The sequence below is a fragment of the Leucopleurus acutus genome, assembly GCF_964270905.1.
Source record: "Leucopleurus acutus genome assembly, chromosome: 2".
NCBI lineage: Eukaryota > Metazoa > Chordata > Mammalia > Artiodactyla > Delphinidae > Leucopleurus > Leucopleurus acutus.
Genome location: NC_139143.1, coordinates 128,661,992 through 128,681,992, shown reverse-complemented (window position 1 = coordinate 128,681,992; position 20,001 = coordinate 128,661,992). Strand labels below are relative to the sequence as shown.

The following is a 20,001-nucleotide window of genomic DNA, read 5'->3' as shown; positions in this document are numbered from 1 at the left end:
ATTTCTGACTTAGAATTGAAGGCAAAGATCTTTCAGTTAAAAAAGAAAATCCTTGTGTGCACACTTGGTATTGTATCTGAGGTTCCAAAAAATGAGCAAGAGAAAGTAAGAGGAAGTTAGAGACAAAACCAAATTTGAGGTATCGACTTCTCAGGCCAGGCCAGCTTTTGCTTGGTTTTATAGCAAAAAACATGCCTTGCCTGCTCCCAAGAGCTTGTCAGCTAAATAAACAAGCAACGTTATTGTCTCCTCTCACTTATTCAAAGTCACAACTGGCTACTATTGCCCTGGCAGTGATGATTGTAATTATAATACTATGTTTTTATAATACTAGAGAGTACTTTGTACTTCCTTAAATGTGTCCAGATGTTTCTCCCCTCTTTCAAAACTCATCCCCCAAAATTTAATCTCTCTAGGATGTCTTGTCCAATTAATCCAACTCTACATCTAGCTCAGGACTTGGGTATGGCAGTTCTCCTACAGAAAGCTGGGCATACTCACGTATGTTGCATCTAAGCTACCAGGCACTAAGTTAGCACATTAACACTTACTATGTGCCAGGCCTTGTACTAAATGCTTTAAAGTATTTCATTCAATCCTCACAACAACCTACAAAGCAGACATATGTTCCACCAGGATGAAAAAAGCAAGAATCAGAGAGACGATATAGAATTTATGTAGGGTCACACAGCAGCTATGTAGCCAATCTGAACTCAGACTATACACATCCAGAGCCAGACAGCTCATCACTAAAGCTCTGTGCTGGACACTGCTCACTGGCTACCAGAAGCCATTCCCAAACACTTCTCCCTTGCCTATCGCCCACAGAAGTTAGGAAAGTCAAATCTATTCTTTCCCACTCTCTCTCTTGTAACTAGGCATGTTCATTGATGCAGTTCTGGGCAACAAGGTATAAAAGAAAGTCTACTGGAAAGTTCTGGAAATGTTCTCCTCCCAGATTTTGAAAAAAATTTTCGTTTTTTGCATCCATCTTTTTCCTTTTTGTTTGGGATGGCTTTATAAAGCTACTGCGCATGGATCTAGGGTAGTCATCTTGGTACCATGAGGAAAAGACCCAAAAAATTATAGAGATAAGGATGCTGATATTACGATAAAATACAATTGCCTCCCTCCAGACTACTTGTGAAATAAATAATAAGTGTTGTTATGTTTTAAGCCACTATTCATTTGGTTTTCTGTTACTTGCCGTTGAACGTATTCCTGACTGATACCTACTAATCATCCTGCTGCCCGAGGATGGCAAAACTCAATGAAGGTTAGTGACTTTTAAATCTTTTTTAAAAACTCACTATTCAGGCCTTTTCCAGAACTCAAATGAATTTCTGGAACAGAATACGTGCTGAATATGGTAGCTTACTGACTAGCATTTAGTAGGCACTCAGTAAATATTAATTGAATCGATGAACAAACATACTCTTGGGACTTACCATAAATGATCACTAAAATAGGTGACATATGTCAGCAATTACTGAGCTAAGTCCTGGGGATACATGGAAGATGTAGAGGGGTGTGGTCTGCACCCTCAAAGAGTTTGTAGTTTATAAGGGAAATATGAAGACAACTGGAACGCTATGAGGGAAGGGCCCACATGGTACTTGTTGGTTAACTTTAAAACAGTAGTGTCTTAGAAACAGCTTTTTAAAACAGTGGCGCTTTGTTAAAATAGGAATAATCACTTTAAAAATAGGAATAATGCACGGGAAAATGGAGAAGAAAGAAAATGACCAAAATGCTAACTAGGATTATTTATGGATGATAGGATTTCAAGCAATTTTTACTTTCCTCTTTGAATTTTTCTGCTCCAAGTAGAAAATTTTCAAAAAAAAGATAAGTACAAGGAGGAAAATTAAAAATCTCTTGTGTCACTAGTACCCAGATATTTGAGATCCCTTCTATTAATCTAATTTATAGCAGATTAGTTTTACTTGAATCTAAGCAACAGAAACAATATTATTATAAATATCTTGGAGCAAGCTATGAAGAGAGACAATCTTAAAGTGAGAGCCACATAATATTCACAAATATGAAATATAATCCATAGCATATAGAGAATGCCAAATTAACTGCTACTATAAAACATTATGATTCAATTCAATTTAAAATCCTTAGTTTTTAATGCTGTTTCATAACTACTATGTGCAATTTATATTGTCTGTTTAGTTCCCTGCTGTGTCTTCCCTTGTTTCAATATTTTGCCCTAAGAATTTTCATTAATTTATAAATATTTATTATTATTATAAGACAATAATAACAGTCATGGAAAAATGGATCACCAGCTTAAAAGATTCAGTTTTCTACCCCAAGTAGTGTCAGACGGAGAGGTGGGAAGTCATTTGATTACTAATCAGACTTAACAAAAGAAAAGCTTAATACTTACCAGTAGAGATCATTGACTTACTGCCGTAATTATTTCTCCTCACTAGTCCTTTAATCACATTTTCCATTTGCTTTTATTTTTATCTACCTTTTTGAACCTCTGGCTTCCAAGCTCCACTCCCTATGACCCTCATATTGTTCAATCGTTTATTCTCAGTGACCCTACACTTCTCATAAAAACCATCTTCAGCTTTAGCAGGACCAAGTGGGGAAAAAAAAGCATCAGGAGTTGAAAAGAGGTTGTATTAGTGTGCTAGGGCTGCCATAACAAGTATTGAAGACTGGATGGCTTAAACAGAAATGTATTGTCTCACAGTTCCAGAGGCTGGAAGTCCAACTTCATGTTGTCAACAGGGTTGGTTTCTTTTGAGGACCATGAGGGAAGGATTTGCTCCAACCTTTGTCTTAGGCTTACAGTTGGCCATTTTCTCTATATATCTTCTCATAGTCTTCTCTCTGTATGTACATGTCTGTATCCTAATCTCCTCTTCTTATAGAGACACCAGTCATATTAGATTAGGGCCCACCCCACTGACCTCATTTAACCTTAATTAACTCTTTAAAGACCCTACCTCCAAATATAGTCATATCTGAGCTTCTGGGTGTTAGGACTTCAACATATGAATTTGCAGGGGAGGGAAGAGACACAATTCAGTCCAAAACACAGGTATAAAAAGAAAGGTGATCAATTTAAGTATGTCACATGGATTTAGACAAAAGTAACAAAGAATATATTTCCTGGGTACACAGAAACACAAGCTGCTGCACTTTGATTCTGAATTATGTGCTGACAACCATAAAATGATCACTGATGATCCATCCAAAGAGGGAACAGATACCTTCTGGATCCTGCCACGTCCATTCAGGTAGCTGGGATGGATGAGAAGAGGATAATGAAACTCTATAAAGAGAGTACCCAGAGCACGGGGCAGAAGAAAAAACTGCACCTCACGGTAATCTGCCCATAGACCAAAAAAAAAGAGTTAACCATACAAAAGGGACAGGAGATAAGAAGAATGAGTGAGAGGAGACCTGCCAGACAATGAGTAATTATTAAAAACTCCAGATCCATACATCTACACTTTGAAATGGAATTCACTTTTAAAGTATGTTTCTTGTGGCTCACTATAAAAGCAACGATTTGTATCTTACATTTGGGTTGACTTTTTTAGTCAGCACAAGATACAAATGTACTATATGGTAAAAAATTACCCTTAAAAATTTAATTAATAAAGTACTATAGTCATGGTTTTGGGTATACCACACTATTCAGTAATTCTTTGTATGCTTAAGTTTGAGAACAATGGAGCTAGGTGAAAGCAAGGAACTAAGGGAAAATCAAAGTGCAGTGTCCATACACTCAAATAATTTGCTTTCGAAGACACTAACCAAGTCTTGTTCAATGTGGTCAGTGAGACAGGCTGAGACCTGAGACCCTTTGCTGCAGTGCTGCAATGCTTGCACCTGGACACACCTCTCCTTGAGCAACAAAATACAAAGAAACTATATGGGACTAAAAATAGTTGCATGCATGTTCAGTTGGGGCAAATTCTGGACAAAAGATACAAAGAGACCCAAAAACCCAACTGCTACTTTTGAAGAGCCTGGAGCAAAAGCAGGGTACTGCACACATCCCCTGCACACACCACCACCTAAAGGGTGGGCTAAACACCTAAGCCACCCCTCTGGCCTGACCTATGGACACACTCCTACCCTCACCCCATATAAGGAACAAGCTCGCCAGCGCCCCCTCAGGGAGCGAGCAAGCATGGGAATCTGTAGTTTGTTCTCACGCCCGCCTCCTGCAGCAGGGGCCCCAGTAAAGCCTTGCCTGAATTTCTTGTCTGGCCTCTGACCAATTTCTGTTGATTAAGGAGTCCAAGAACCCTGGTCGGTAACATGTTGGGTTGGCTAAAAAGTTCGTTCGGGTTTTTCCGTAACATCTTATGGGAAAAACCCAAACAAACTTTTCAGCCAACCTAATACTTTGTGGCAACCATGAAGGGACTATTGTTCCCTTCCCAGAAGAGGATCTGGGCACCTCTGGGACCACCAAATGCAGCTTCCCTGTGGGTGACAAGTGGCCACCTGAACCTCTTGCTTCAGCGTCACCACATTTGGTAAGTCTGCCTTCCTGGCCCCTGGAGGCCTCAGTACCCTCATTCAGGCAATGCTTTCCCCCTCCCCTTTGTCCTTTTTCTCTCACCACTTTTCCTTTCCCCTTTGTCCCTTTCCCTTTCCTGAAATCTCTCTATTTCTCTCTCTGTCCTCTCCTCTCTCTTCTGTCTTATCCTTCTGAGAGAGTGGACTCAGACAGCAAAAGCATCACTCCTCTCAGCTTGTGAGACCATGCTCCCTTCATCCGGCAATGGCTCACCTTGACAGGCAACAAACAGAGGTGGGAGAGGCTCGCCTCACACTGTGCAGACCGTGGTCCAGCGGTCTCTCCCTGACCAGAGATTTATGGGAGTGATAGAGGTTCAAACCTCATGTCTTGTAGAGGCTGGAAGTCTGATCATCCCAATATTCTCACCTTTATTTTCCTGCCACCAAGAGAAGTCCTGCTGGGAATGGGCTGAGGCGGCAGATTTCTGTAAACTGGTGTACGTGTGGGTGAGAGTCCCACCTGAGGGTTGCAGTCCCACAGACGAAGTACAGCTCGCTGGTTTCCAGGTTTGATCACCTCTCCTCCCTTTACCTCTCCCTTGGTCCTCATACCTGCACTCCCATCCCCTTCATCCTAAAAACGTTTTGTTTGTGTCTTTAAGTTTTGTCATTGGTATCTTTGTTTTATGTAGTCTTGTCTGTCCAACTGCTCCCGCAAGTGTCGGCTGACATTGTGGGCACAGTGGAGCACGCAAGCTTTGAAATACAAACACAGCCCACATTGCCTGAGACACCAGCCTGGGGTTACTTAGCGGGATTTTAAAGAACAAAAAGGAAAGGGGAGGGGCTTGCATCTCTCTCCTCTCCCTTTGCAATGTAACTATTCTGCCTGGGCTCCCAAGAACTACCTGATTCATCTATAGTCCCCCACCCTGAAGGGAAAAAAGGGGCTATTTTAAATTCAAGTGGGAAAACTGTGAGATCTCTGGTTCTGTAGAAATTGGTTTGTCTGGCTTTAGCTTGTGGGTTTAGTTAATACAGACCTGCCTTTAGAGCCATCAACATTAAGTATAATACTTTCATTGTACCTAAGGTTATTGGAAGTCAATAAGGGCATATTGTTTCTGTTATAAAATCTGTCAACCAGGAAAATAAACTGATATGATTAAATTTTTAAGTAAATGTAACTGGGATAAGAAATTTTTGGTAAACTCTATAGGAATAATTATGTTTTGGAAATGTGCATCTAAAACAGTCTCTCCAAATTTTGGTAATTTGAAACTAAATTAAGTTAAATTATAAGAATTCATTGAATATTCAGGCCATTTCAAATAAGAGAAAATATTGGAACATTAATTGCTAAATAGGTCTAAATTTACTTACTTTTATCTTCTTATGAGACAGAAATTAAGCTGTTTGGTGCCTCCTTGAGATGTTTTTCTACCAATTTACGGAATGCTAATGTAAAAGACAGTTCATGGCTGCTTAAGGAAAGTAGGATGTGTGTTTTCAGAAAAGAAGGTATGAGGAATGGAAATATATTTTGTTAAAGGAAAAAAGGTGATTTTTTCCTAGAGCTGACTATTTCTGAATGGGAAAAGAATACGGGATATATTATGGCTACATGAAGTTGCAGAAGGTTTGAGAAAAAGGAACATTGGTTAAAGAATTTCATAGGTGGTCAGGACTTTCTAAGGCTGGATTAAATTTAATTAGGAAAATGAATTTTATTAAGAGTAGGTTGATAGAAGACTGGATTTGGTTTCTCTCATAAGAGAACAAAGTTTTCCTGGAATGCTGCTTTTAATAACAGATTGTGTGAGTTCCTATGCCTTGAAGCGATCTATATTTAATTTTGAGTTTTTTTCCTCACCTTAGCTCAAGGAATAAGTATTGTTTCACAGCACCCTATGATCCTATCTAACCGGGCGTTTTAAAACTTTTAAAAATTTTGACAGACTTCCCAAATACATCATGGTTATTCTGGCCCACTTTTGCACCCCAGATGAAAAGGAGTGTATACTGAGAAAGGCCAGGGAACATGCAGATGGCCTACTGGCCACCAATCCATACCACCAAATTTATCAGGTGGGTGGGGATGCAATCCCAGAACATGACCCACACAGGCACTACGAAGATTGTGTAGGCCAGGCTAGGATGAGACATTATACTACTTGTCTATCAGAAGAAATGAGAAGGTGTATGGTGAAGCCTGTAAATTATGATAAGGTCTGGGAGGTTACACAGGAGAAAGATGAAAACCCGGTAGTCTTTCTGAGCTGGGTGACAGAGGCAACTCTGAGGCTTTCTCAGGATGGCTGGGTTCTGTCGTACCTGGATACTAAATTATGGCCTAATAGCAAAACCCCTATATGAGGCTCTAAAGGGAGAAGAAAGGGAACCCCTTCGATGGAATAGGGACCACCAGTGGGGCTTTTAGACTCTAAAGACTGAGTTGAGTAGAACACCAGCACTGGGGTTTCCAGATTTGGACAAGCCCTTTACCCTGTAATTTCACGAGAGGGCAGGAATAGCTCTAGGAGTCCTGACCCCAAAGCTGGGACCGGATCAGAGACCAATGGCTTACTTTTCAAAACAACTGGACTCAGTAGCCCTGGGATGGCCAAGCTGCCTGCGGGCAGTGGCAGCCACAGTCCTGTTGGTTAATGAGGCTTCCAAGCTCACCTGGGACAACACTTAGATTTTTTAACCCCTCATCAGGTACAATCTGTGCTGGAGGTCAAAGGACATCACTGGTTGATGGGGGGAAGGTTAACAAGATATCGGGCCCTCCTAATGGACACCCCTGACATTACCTTAAAGGTGTGCCAAATGCTGAACCCAGCAATTCTGCTTCCAGTGGCCAAGGGTGGAGACTTATTGCATCAGTGTATAGAGACCAGAGAACAAACTCACTCCAGCAGGTCTGATCTTCTAGATGAGCCTCCTGACAGCCCCGAGGTTGAAAGGTTTACTGATGGGAGCAGTTTTGTAGAAATGGGAACCCAAAAGGCGAGGTAGGCCATAGCTAGTCTAGACGAAATCACAGAAGCCAAGGCCCTGCCACCCCAGCCATCAGCCCAGAAGGGTGAACTAAGTGCATTAATGAGAGTTTTGCAATTAGAGAAGGATAAGAAATTAAATATTTTCACTGACTCTAAATATGGGTTCCACGTGCTACATGCTCATGCTGCCATTTGGAAAGAAAGAGGAATGTTAACCGCTAGAAATTCCCCCATAAAACATAAAGATTTGATTCTGGCTTTTTTCGAAGCAGTGCAGCTCCCAACCCAGGTAGCAGTAACCCACTGTAGGGGCCATCAGAGGGACGGATCTTTTGTGAGCCATGGGAACAGCAAAGCTGATCAAATTGCAAAACAGGCAGCTCAACTGCAGGAACCTGAACAAGTTATGGCTCTAGTGATTGGCCCCCCTGAGCTCCCTAGCCTTCCCCAGTATTCCCCACAGGAACAAGAAAATGCTGAGAAATGGGGCTATGAGAAGGGAAGCACAGGCTGGTATAAAAAGGAGAATAAGGTTCTAATCCCTGAGGCCCAACAATGGAAACTCACTAAGAGCTTACATGATGCCACCCACTATGGGAGGGATGCACTATGGGACTTGATGCAAAAGGCTTTTTCAGGGAAGGGGCTTAAAAGAACAGAAAAACAAGTAACACTTACCTGTGATTTATGTGCCCATAATAACCCACAGACCCATCCAAACCCCACTTCATTACTCAGGCCAATTCAGTGCCGAGGGACATATCGGTGGAAGACTGGCAGTTAGATTTCACCCAAATGCCCCCACGATCAGGATATAAATAACTTCTGGTGTTTGTTGATACTTTCACAGGATGGGTTGAAGCCTTCCCCACCCAATCTGAAAAGGCTATGGAAGTCTGTTAGTCCCTTTTAAAAGAAATAAATCCTTGGTTTGGACTTCCAAAGTCCCTCCAGAGTGATAACAGGCCCTTTTTTACAGTCAAAATCACACAGGGGTTCACAATGGCCCTAGGGATAGACTACAAGCTACACATCTCTTGGCACCCCCAGTCTTCAGGCAAGGTAGAGAAAATGAACCATACTTTAAAGAAAACCTAGCAAAGTTCTGCCAAGACACTCATGAGCCCTGGACCAACTTCTTCCTATTGTACTCCTCAGGGTCTGTGTAGCCCCCAGGAGTGGTCTGAGGCTTAGCCCATTTGAAACGACCTGTGTGGGGTGGGGGGGGGCTTTTCATACTACTAACATTCTACTGGATGAGGAAGTGAACGAGGCCCTGAGATATATTATTAATGTAGGACAAGTTCAGAAGGCAATCCAGGACTATGCCAACAAGGCACTGACAGCTCCCACTAAAAATACAGAGGAAGGAGCAGTTCCTTTACAAATAAACCCCAAGGACCAAGCTCTTCTTAAAACCTGGAAAGACGGGTCCCTCGAAGACCAACGAATGCCAAAATGGAAGGGCCCCTATAAAGTAACTTCAACCACCCCCGCTGCTGTCAAACTGCAAGGGGTATCTAGTTGGGCACGTTTGTCCAGACTAAAGCTTCTACCTCCAGAAACCCCACAGGTCAAAACAGATGAATACACCAGTGGAAGAGCTGAGATACCTATTCAAAAGCCAGACACCACCAACAGGTAAGTAAAACGATGGATGTAGGGAGCTGGCTCCTATTTGAAACCCTAACGGGACTTGGAACCTCTCTCGTTTCCTTGGTTGACGTGGCTCTTGACAATTGTCTGGCCCTTGATTACCTTCTGGTAGAACAAGGTAGAGTTTGTGAGATAACTAATACTTCCTGCTACGCTTGGATCAATGCGACAGAACAGGTAAAAATTAATATGAAGGAAATATACGCCCAGGCAGAGTGGTTTCACAATTTTGGCAGGGGCAATATCGCCTCCACTGTCTGGTCAACAGTTAAAAAATAAAAACCCTCCCAAAGTTAACATGGTTCCTTCCCTTTTAGGCCCTTTAATGGCTATTGTTGTTCTTCCCCTTTCTAGCCCTTGTTTATTTAACGTTTTTTTTTTTTTTTTTTTTGCGGTACGTGGGCCTCTCACTGTTGTGGCCTCTCCCGTTGCGGAGCACAGGCTCCGGACGCACAGGCTCAGCGGCCATGGCTCACGGGCCCAGCCGCTCCGCGGCATGTGCGATCCTCCCGGACCGGGGCACGAACCCGTGTCCCCTGCATCGGCAGGCGGACTCCCAACCACTGCGCCACCAGGGAAGCCCTATTTAACGTTTTGATTGAGTTTGTGTCTTCTAGGCTCCAACAGTTTGAAGTAAGGCTCAGGATAGCTCAAGGGATTCAACCCATTCCAGCAGAGGGTGGCCCAGGTCCCTACAGCTCCTTGGAACAGTCAACAAGGGACTTCTACACCTCTAGGGTAGGCTAGGGTCTGCGGCCCCTGTCCCGCAGGAAGAAGTTTCAGAAAAAGACAGCTTCGGCCCCTTACTGCTTAAGAATAAGGGTGTAGAGTCTCTCAGGGGGTACTGAGACAGGCTGGCACCTGGGGCCCTTTGCTGCAGTGCTGCAATGCTTGCACATGGACACACCTTTCCTCTAGCAACAAAATACAAAGAAACTAAATGGGACTAAAAATAACGGCATGCATGCGCAGTTGGGGCAAATTCTGGACAAAAGATACAAAGAGACCAAAAGTCCCAGCTGACACTTTTGAAGAGCCCGGAGCAAAAGCAGGGTACTACACACACCCCCTGCACACAACACCACCTAAGGGGTGGGCAAAACACCTAAGCCACCCCTCTGGCCTGACCTCTGGACACACCCCTACCCTCACCCCTTATAAGGAACAAGCTCGCCAGCCCCGCCTCAGGGAGCTAGCGAGCATGGGAATCTGTTGTTTGTTCTCACGCCCCCCTCCTGCAGCAGGGGCCCCAGTAAAGCCTTGCCTGAATTTCTTGTCTGGCCTCTGACCAACTTCTATTGATTCAGGAGACCAAGAACCCTGGTCGGTAACATCAGGACCAATAACTGATCACTTAAACAAAAAATTAAATTAATGAGATAAGTATAGATAAATACATTTACCTTAAATCGTTTATTTTAATTGAAAGCATAAATGTATGTCCTTTTCCGTAGTGCCAAGGGTTTCACTCTGAATGACTCAACTGATTCTCCTCTTTCCTCATCCTTTTTAAAAACATAAATCATATTCATAATAGATGATTTGGGATTTCAAGTTTAGAGAAAGTTGATGAAAGACACTTGCAAACCAGTATGGATGTGGAATCCTATTTTTTTTTCTTTTTCACAAATTTTACCCCCGCCTAATTTGACAGTTTATTTTAAACTGATGGACATTTATGGAATCATTCCAAAGCATACAATATTTTCAACTATTTGTGTGGGGAACTGAGTAAGCCATTGGAGGGAAATTCAGTCTGCATCCTACTTCTCTTGGTCTGTACCAAAATTAGCAACTAAAGTTTAAAAGATTATTTAAGTACTATGTTCCAGAATCTGAAGTTTTCATTGAAAATGATATTTCTGGAAACTAAAAGTCTTGAAAATAGATAAACACCCCAGTTCAAGACTATTTGAGGTTGACTTTAGAATTGAAAATTGAGTCAGAAATGTTTTATTTTCTTGTCTCCCTGAAAAACTTTTCATAGCTATTAATAATCAAGATAAGTTGGGGAAGTCTCTACTTCTTACAGCTAGAGATCCCTTTCTTCATTAGACTGGGAGAAAGGAAGTATGGACTGCTACAGCATCCTGCATTTGACAGCACCCTGTGTGCTAAACCAGAAGTTTAGAAACTGGGATATGTACTCCCCTGGGATACCCAGAGACTTTCCTAGGGGAACCCAGGCAAGGATTGTCTGAAGGGAATCAATTTCTAGATGCTCAGGTTTCCTCTGTACTCTCCTAAAACTGGTCTGCCTAGAAATGCACCTCCAAGCCATGTTGATCCACCTCCCTCCTTTCCGTTTTATAATCATCTTTCTACTTTCACAAAAGAAAGGCACACCTCTCACCATATGGTGTCTTCTTAGGGTGTACTTAACTTAGAAAAACATCTGAGACAAAGGGACAATTTGAAGTATTATGTAGATGTTGATACAATAAATGGTTTTCTTGACTTGTCAATAAATATGATTGCAAGTAGTTTCCAAGCCTTTGCTTCCAACACAACTAAAGGAGGACCTGATTGAGCTGTAATTTGAAAAATCAGTGAAAAAAAAAATTTTGGTGACAGATCACTATGTGATTTTTGGCATATAACTCTGAAAAATTCAAAGAATTGAGTGATGTTGTATAACAAACAACAAATCCCTTTCCATTCCCATCTAGTTATGTGAAAGGTTTGTCAAGCCAAGGGATAAGAAAAAAGAACAGACTCTATAACAAAATTATCAGAGAGGAAATCAAGACAAATCAGCATGTTCAATTCACCTCGTTTAATCAGAAACAATTTACTCCTTGAAGTCAAGTTGTTAATATTTAATAGGAGGGTAAATAGAAACTACCCAATTTGAATTGAAATGTTTAATTACTTCAAATCTGAAATTCTGTGTCACAGATAATTTTGGTGGTAGGAGTGGTGAGCAACAAAGAGACGAGACCCCTACTACAGTTATACAAAGTACTACACTGTTTGCTAGGAAGGCAGAGATACCATAGTAAGTCTCATTAACATCCAACACCATACATAGTTACAAATTGTGTGTGTGTGATGAGAACTTTTAAGATCTATTCCCTTAGCCACTTTCAAATTTAAAATACAGTATTATTAACTATTGTCACCACGATGTACATTACATCCACAAAACTTATTAACTTTATAACTGGAAGTCTGTACCTTTTAAACACCTTCACCCATTTTTCTACCCCCCACCCCCTACCCATAGCCACCATCAATCTGTTCTCTATATCTATGAGTTCATTTTGTTGCTGTTATTGCTGTTGTTGTTTTAGATTCCACATATAAGTGAGATCATTTGGTATTTGTGGTGATCATTTTGCAATATATACAAATATCAAATCATTACGTTGTATACCTGCAACTAATATGTTAATTATATCTCAATTTTTTTAAAATAATAAATAATACCATGTTGGATTAAAAAAAAGGCAGAGACAAAGTGCAATGGACACTCCATATGTAAATGACATAGTGGGTTTATAGTCTTTGTCACTTTTATATATACACATCCACTATTTAAAAATTGACAATTTTACCTATAGCACTTTGTATTCTGCCTTTGATGAAATAGGACTGAGTGATCAGGGAGTACTAAGGATGTGTTCATTCTTTCTATACCACACTTCAGTATACTCTGTTACTACAGAAACACTTCTTTACATTAAAAAGATATAAATTAAAAAGTCTAAACCAAAAAAAAAAAAGCTTCTAAACCTTGGAACAATCTTTCCAAACATACAGCATCTTCTGCATTTTTATTTTGTTGAAAACTATAATGCTTCCCATTCTTCCAGTTCCTCAAAGCAAATTTACAGATGAGTGTGACTATCTCTACTCAGAGCCAAGCATATCTTTCACACAGGGAGCGCAGTGCACATGGATTCAGTGAGGATCCTTTGAAGGAGTCAGAAGAACCATATCATTTTATCCTCATGCATGACTGAGAGGTATAAAAATCCCCATTCCACCTCTAGGACTAGTGCACAACCCACAAACACCCACACAAACAAATAGCAACTCAGGATGAGATAGAACAAACTAGAGGGACTATCAATTGAAATTTTCCACTCTAAAACAGTTTCATTAGAGATGGCAGTGCCAGAAACAGTATTTTATAGTTGACTTCCTCCAAATTACAATGCAGCTCAGAATCAAAGTCTCTATTATAATCTTTGGCAGAAGTTTTTAAGACCATTTTTATTTACTCCAAACTATTGGAACGAAGTCAGCACAGGGCCTTTGCAATTTGTATGTCAAGTGTTTCCTGCTGTAATTAAGGAAGCAGTGGAACTCAAAGGAAGCACCAAAAGAAAGCATCAGGGCGTCCCTTATTGATTGGTGGAATTTTAGAAATTTAAAATTTCTGTTTTGTTGTAATTGCACTTTATTGTCACTTTATTCTTAAAATGTAATAAATACAAACTGCTTCAGTAATGATGGAAAAGCCTTCTCGGCTTTAATGAAAACCTTTTATTTGCTACTGAAACTTTTATTATTTCCAAATAGTAGCAGGCAAGAAAAATAATGACTACTTATATTGAGGGAAAACTTTAGCAATTTGAATAACTTTGTTCTTGGGTGACTTTTACGGCATTAAAAGTTGTTATATTTATTGTTTTCATTTATTTTTGATGAACTGAAACCAAAAAATATATACCTGTAGACACCATCACAAAATTATTTTCTAATTATACATCAAAATACTAGATAGCTATGTACAGCTATCACCTGTCAGAGGTTGGTCTGATCTGGGTAAGAATTTCCATGTATTTAGGGCTCCCCTACATCTCAGCTGTTGACCATGAGAGGCAGCTAGTGTAATGGTTAATCACACAGGCTCTGCAACTGGACTCCTTGGCGTTTTATTCCAACTCTGACCCCTCCTATCGTGAAATCCTTGGAAATTTCTCAGTCCTCTGTTTCCTTATCTGTGAAAATAATGGTGACTAGAATCTGCCTCGCGGAGTGAGTGGGAAGATTAATGAGGTATTTCTTGTTACACAGTAGACTAGAGCCTGGCACATGGCAAGCACTTGATAAATGTTTAGCCCTAATATGGTTTTCTTTTGTGAATGTGTCCACCTCTAGACTGGACACACTGTCAAGATGATATCATTCATTCCATAGACATCTGTTGAGCATTTCTTTATACAGGAATAAGCAAAGGGGGCACAAAGATGAATGAGATATGGTGCCTACAGTTTTAGTGCAAGATTATTATTGCATCTTACTGTCTTTCTTGCAGAGTACCGTGAAGCACACTCTTTCCCGAAATCACACATTTTCCTTTTTTTTCCATGTGCTTGGAACTAATGGAGCTTCAGAAAAATTTCACTTTAGTTTCTGAAATCTTAATCATGCACAATTTAATAAGCAGCTACAGGTTTTTTCCACATTTGAAAATAGATGATTAAATGGCCTAATCAGATTCTAACTTAGCCAAAAACCTGAAAAACATAGGAAGACAACCCTAACTGATACATTCATTTTCCTGAATGTGGACACACTGCAAAGAGCAGCTGCAGAAAAATAGTGCCATTTACATCCCACTGACCCACAGCAACTAAAACTGCACAGGAGTTCAGCATCAAAGCGTTCAAGTACCTAAACTAAACTCTGAGATAAATAAGAAGCTTGTTTAGAACAGCTACATCACTTTCCAAAAAGTTATGAAACTGACTTCCAGTATGGTACCTTATATGCCTTTAGGTTTTTCAAACATTTTAGTTTATGTCTAACGCTCAGAGAATTCATTAAAAAGTAAAATCTTTAAGTTTGACTATAAATCCAAAGCACAACGACTACTGTGGTATTTCAGACATCACAAACTCCAAATGATCTTAAATATGTTGTCCTCTGCTAATTTGCTGCGCTTGAAAATGTGCAATAAATTCAATTAAAAAGGAAAGCATCTTCAAATTAGTTGCAAGATCAACTAGGATATTATCTGCTTACTAGATGTATCATAATAAAAAACCATCTAATATGCATGACACTGTTTAATTCAGAAGGAAATTGGATACTCCGTCTTCCAATAAAAGAACCAAGACCGGTTGGGGGTTCGTTGTGTTTTGTTTTGTTTTGTTTCTCTTTTTTCAACAGCCAGTAAATGACTGTTAACTTCCTAAAACAGGTTGAATAATTGCCAAAATATGTCTTCTGAGGAGTCACCCTGCCCAAAGCAACGGGAGCTCATGTGTAAACACATAGGCACATAGCTTCTTCCTTCTCACCTTCCTGCGTCACACCACCTCCCCTGGCCACAATACTTTTAAAATACCCCCTATGATCCTTTTGAGATCGGGCAGATAAAAATCCTGAAATTAGGGGTACCCCTCACAATGAAACCTCGCTCAATATTATATCAACTCACACCTCACTTGTATGCAAGACGCCGCAGTGAGGATTTATCTCTAAGCCCTGATTCTCCAAATGAATGCATATGCTGTGACCTCTATTATTGCATTAAAACACGTATGTTCCACAACACAGGATCCTCTTGATTCCAGCTAACGTCCCTGCTTAATGTATGCGTTTTTCACATCCATTTTTTAATCCTTCCTGAGTGAACATTTCAAAGCGAGCGAACATCAGTGAAAGGCGAGGGAGGAGATACGAAGCCTGGGATTTCTGCCATCCTCGCTGCGACCCAGAATCAGTATTATTTTTCTCCTCTCCCCAAGCCCCCTCTCGCCCCCTCTCGCCCCTTCCCTCCGCAGCAGGAGGGGGGCGGAGGGGCCGCTGGCTGCGTCGCCACCTGCCGCGGCGTGGAAGAGCTCCGTTTGTCACTTACCCAGCGGGGTGAGAATGGCTCATTTTTGCAGGATCCCTTTTGGACCCGCGACGGGTGCGGAGGGTGGGTGCTTGGGGCCTGTGCACGCCGACGCCGCGACTGTCGCGCTCGCGGGGTGGCTCCGCACTGCGGTCGCCCGTGCGCGGGGCATTGGGGCTGGGCCGCCGCCGCCCCTGGGCGCCCGGGCTGCACGCAGCCTCCCCGGCCCCCACCCTCCGGCGGTATCCACAGCCTCCCTGTTGCTAAGGCAGGAGGGAAGGCAGGCGCGGAGGCTCTGCAGAAGCCCGAGGCGCTGCTGGAACTGAGCCTGGGGAAGCTGGAAGTGAAGCTCAGCTTCCAGCCCTTTTTCTGGGCCCAGATGTGGGAGGAGACCCAGGCCTCTGCTCTGTAGCTCTGGGCCGCGGGGTCCCTAGGCACCTGAGATGTGAAAACACACACACGCAGGCACGCACACACCCTGTTTAGGCAGGTGTGCTTCCTGCTAGGCCCTGGGGAAGGGAGGGCTAGGTGATGGGCCGAGGGTAAGGTAATTAAGAGCAGGGAGCAGCTACAGTGTGCTGCCTTGGTTTCCAACTGTAAAACAGACCCTAGATTGCAAGTTCCAGGAAAAGAAAGCTTTGAGTTTTGTTTCTGCAACTGCCAGAGATTGCAATTGGTGGATCTCCTCCTTGGAAAATCCCCATCCTTGCTCCTAGCTGAGGTCCCCACCTCCAGCAGGCAGGACTGACAGTTCTGACATTCAGAAGGTGGGAAAAAAGCTGTTACTCAGTGAAGCATGCTAGCACCTGGAACTGAACTTGTATTTGAATCCAGTAGCGAGAATGCAGGGCTTAGACAAAGAAGCCCGGATTTACGTGAGAGGGCCTTGGTGTGGAAGAAGTTTAAAGCACTGGATTCAGATGAGCTATTCCTAGTCCCGTTTTTGCTTCATCAGGTTCTACACTGGGTGATTTGATCGCTGGCCTCAGGTTCCTCATGTGTAAGTGAAGGGCTGGACACATCCACGGTGACTGAGCTCTCAGTGGATCTCAATTCTATCTCAGCCACACTTACGAGTTGGAAGGACATCAGCTCATTAATGGCATTCTGCTTTTCCACACATCATAAAGGCCCATCGAGCATGTTAGAGTCCAGCCTCCTTTGCACGACATTCAAGGCCCTTTATCATCTGTCCCCAGCATCCTTACCAACCTCATTGTGACCACTTTCTCTACCTCTGCTACCCTAAACTCTAGCAAGACCAAATTTTGCACTATTCCTCTCATGGGAACATGCTTCCACCCTGACAACCTAACAAACTTCTATTGATCCTTCAACACTTACCTCACACCCTGCCTTCTCTGACGTCCCCAGGTGAGTTGATGGCTCCCACCTCTGGGGCCCCACTCTGCCTGGACAGACCTCTGTCTCACCCTCACTTTCTGATCTATGGCTGTCTTTCCTACTTGAACCTGAGCTTCTCTATTTCATGGTATGTGTCTATTTTATTTTTCTGTATTCTCAGAGGCAAACAGCAGTTCAACAAATGTTTGGAGTATAAATGAAGGAAAAAAATCTCTTCAAAGTGGTAGCATTTTTATTGAGTACTCACTAAATTCTCTCCTCCGCCCTTTATTGAGCACTTACTAACTGTTCATTATCTCATTTAATCCTCACCTCTACTCTCTGAGGTAGGTTTTCTCCTCCATTTCATAAGACAAACTAAGACACAGAGAAGTTAATTATTTTGCCTGAAGTCTATAATAGCTCCTAAGTGGAAAAACCAGGATTCAAATACAAATCTGATTCCAAAGCCTGTGTTTTTAACAATTACAAATTCCTTTTCCCATAACTCTTGTGCGTTGCTGCAGAAGTCAAATTTTCTATACTGTCAGAGTTTTCTGACCTGAAAGACCAAGAGCCATCTCAGTGGAGACAAAATAGGGTTCTAGCTCAATAGCTTAGATCCAGAGATGGAGGACTCAAATCTGCTTTGGGAAGCACATGGCTAGAGCAGCTGGAGAGGGGCAGAGGCTGTCAAAGAAGGAAGATGTGAGATGTGAAAGTGGCACCTTATGCTTGAACAAGGAAGTCTTATAGATACCTAATCACTGCACAGCCATAAATGGGACTTGAACCCACCCTTTCCCCTATAAGCTTATCCCCATTGACTGTCGTTCCCATTGGATGGTGTCCTTAATGCTTTCTGTAAGTAGATTTCACCCGGATAAAAATTGGGAGGGAAGGGGGAGGGACTATAGAGAGACTTTATAATTTTCCCAAGTGCTACCAACCCCTAAGGATGGTGTAAATAATATAATCTTATATAGGTACTAGTTGTTACATATTAATTCATTCGTGCAAATAGAAAATGGTAGTCTCTCACTGGTGGAATGAGAAAGGAAATTAAAATACACTATTTACATACTCAGGGTTCCATAGGAAAGACTCCATGGCACTCCGCAGACGGCAAGGTACCCTCAGCAACATGTATTAATTCATAAATGGGGTTTGAGTTCTCCACCCCTGTGAGCTGCACAATTTCACATCCCTGATGAAAACTGCAAGGAAGCTACTAATTTTCACTTCAGAAAATGCTCACTGTGAGACTGTATTGGGAATTTAGCCAGAAGGAATTTTTATGTTAATTTCTAGGATGGAGATAGGAAAAGGGAAAAAAGAAAAAAAGTAAATTAAACTGTTTCAGAGACCAAATAGTCACAGGAGTCATTTTCATTTTCTCACAGGAAAACAAGTCCCCAGATGTCCCCAGTAGTATCATAAATTTATAAAAGATTTCTGTTTTGTAGGAAGACCTGTGGAATTAGGGTTTGGCGGCAAGAGATTGATAGAAGCAGGAGAGAAGAAAAGACAAGAATTACTCCTACAATGCTAATTAGATCTCTGCTTTGGTTGAATAGGAGCTAGACTTGAGAATCACAGATCTAAACCATTAGTGACCATCTCCTAGGTCAGGGGTGGGAAATCTATGGGTCAAGGGTCAAATCCAGGCTGCTGCCTATTCTTGTACATTCCACAAGCTAAGAATGGTTGCTACATTTGTAAACGGTTAGAAAAAATCAAAAGAAGAATAACATCATAGGATACATGAAAATTACATGAAATTCACATTTCAATATCCATAAGTAAAGTTTTGTTGGAACATAGACACACATTTGTTTGTGAATCACCTGTGGCTGCTTTGGTGCTACAAAGGCAGAATTCAGTAGTTGCCACAGTGACCTTATGACTCACAAAGTCTAAAATATTTACTGTTAGCCCTTTACAGAAAAAGTTTATCCACCCTGGTTTAGATTGTCACTGCAAGCAGAGAGATAATTTACCCTTCTAGACTTTGAGAACAGATATCACATCTTTCATCTTTTATCCCCAGCACCTACCACAGTGCTTCTCACAGAGTATGTGCTCAATAAACAAATGAAGGAATGAATAAACAGATGGGAGGAATAAGTTTTCCCACGGGCTTATCTTTCTCCCACAGATAAAGATCAAGTCATTGAGATTTTCTCCTCAGATATAACAGACATGCCTGATGATTTGATGTGATCCCAGGGCTCCCTTCTTTTAGCAACACCATATAAAACTCCAGCAAGAAGTAATGTAAGCATTTCATCAGGACACAGTTGTAGACGGTTAAGTTTACAAGAGAGCTTCCTAATACCTTACATCCTTCAACATTAGCTTGGGTCCTTCAAAGCTGCAACATTGAGAAGTTGGAAAATGAAGAACAAATGTACAAGGATTAAACTTCAAACCTGAATTGTTTTCCAGCCTTCCCTAATAAGCTTCCCTAATTGACTTAATTTCAGTGAGCCATTTAGTGAAGCATGGCATTAGGTATAGGAAAGGCTGAGAGGCATGTACAATGGATAGAGCGACAAATTCAAGGGGGAATCCCTAATTCAGAGTTCTGAGCAACCAGGATAGGCAAGATGTCTCCAAACCCTTCTACCCTTATTTCTGAGCTGGGTGGAATCTACAGACAGATTGGAATGGGGCAGTCACTGGAGTCATTTAGTGGCC

At 41.7% G+C, this 20,001-nt stretch overlaps 1 protein-coding gene across 1 annotated transcript in view; it reads right to left on the bottom strand.

Moving 5' to 3' along the window:
- The window catches only part of ERICH3 (glutamate rich 3), a gene marked incomplete at both ends in the record, with an annotated part of 118,885 nt that extends 101,711 nt beyond the window's left edge, over positions 1–17,174 (bottom strand). Inside the window, 7 exon segments of the mRNA XM_082859163.1 lie at positions 15,979–16,027; positions 16,030–16,059; positions 16,062–16,233; positions 16,235–16,267; positions 16,269–16,307; positions 16,311–16,395; positions 17,170–17,174. Of these exon segments, the coding sequence (XP_082715289.1) occupies positions 15,979–16,027; positions 16,030–16,059; positions 16,062–16,233; positions 16,235–16,267; positions 16,269–16,307; positions 16,311–16,395; positions 17,170–17,174 (413 nt within the window).
- Positions 17,175–20,001: the final 2,827 nt, after the last annotated feature.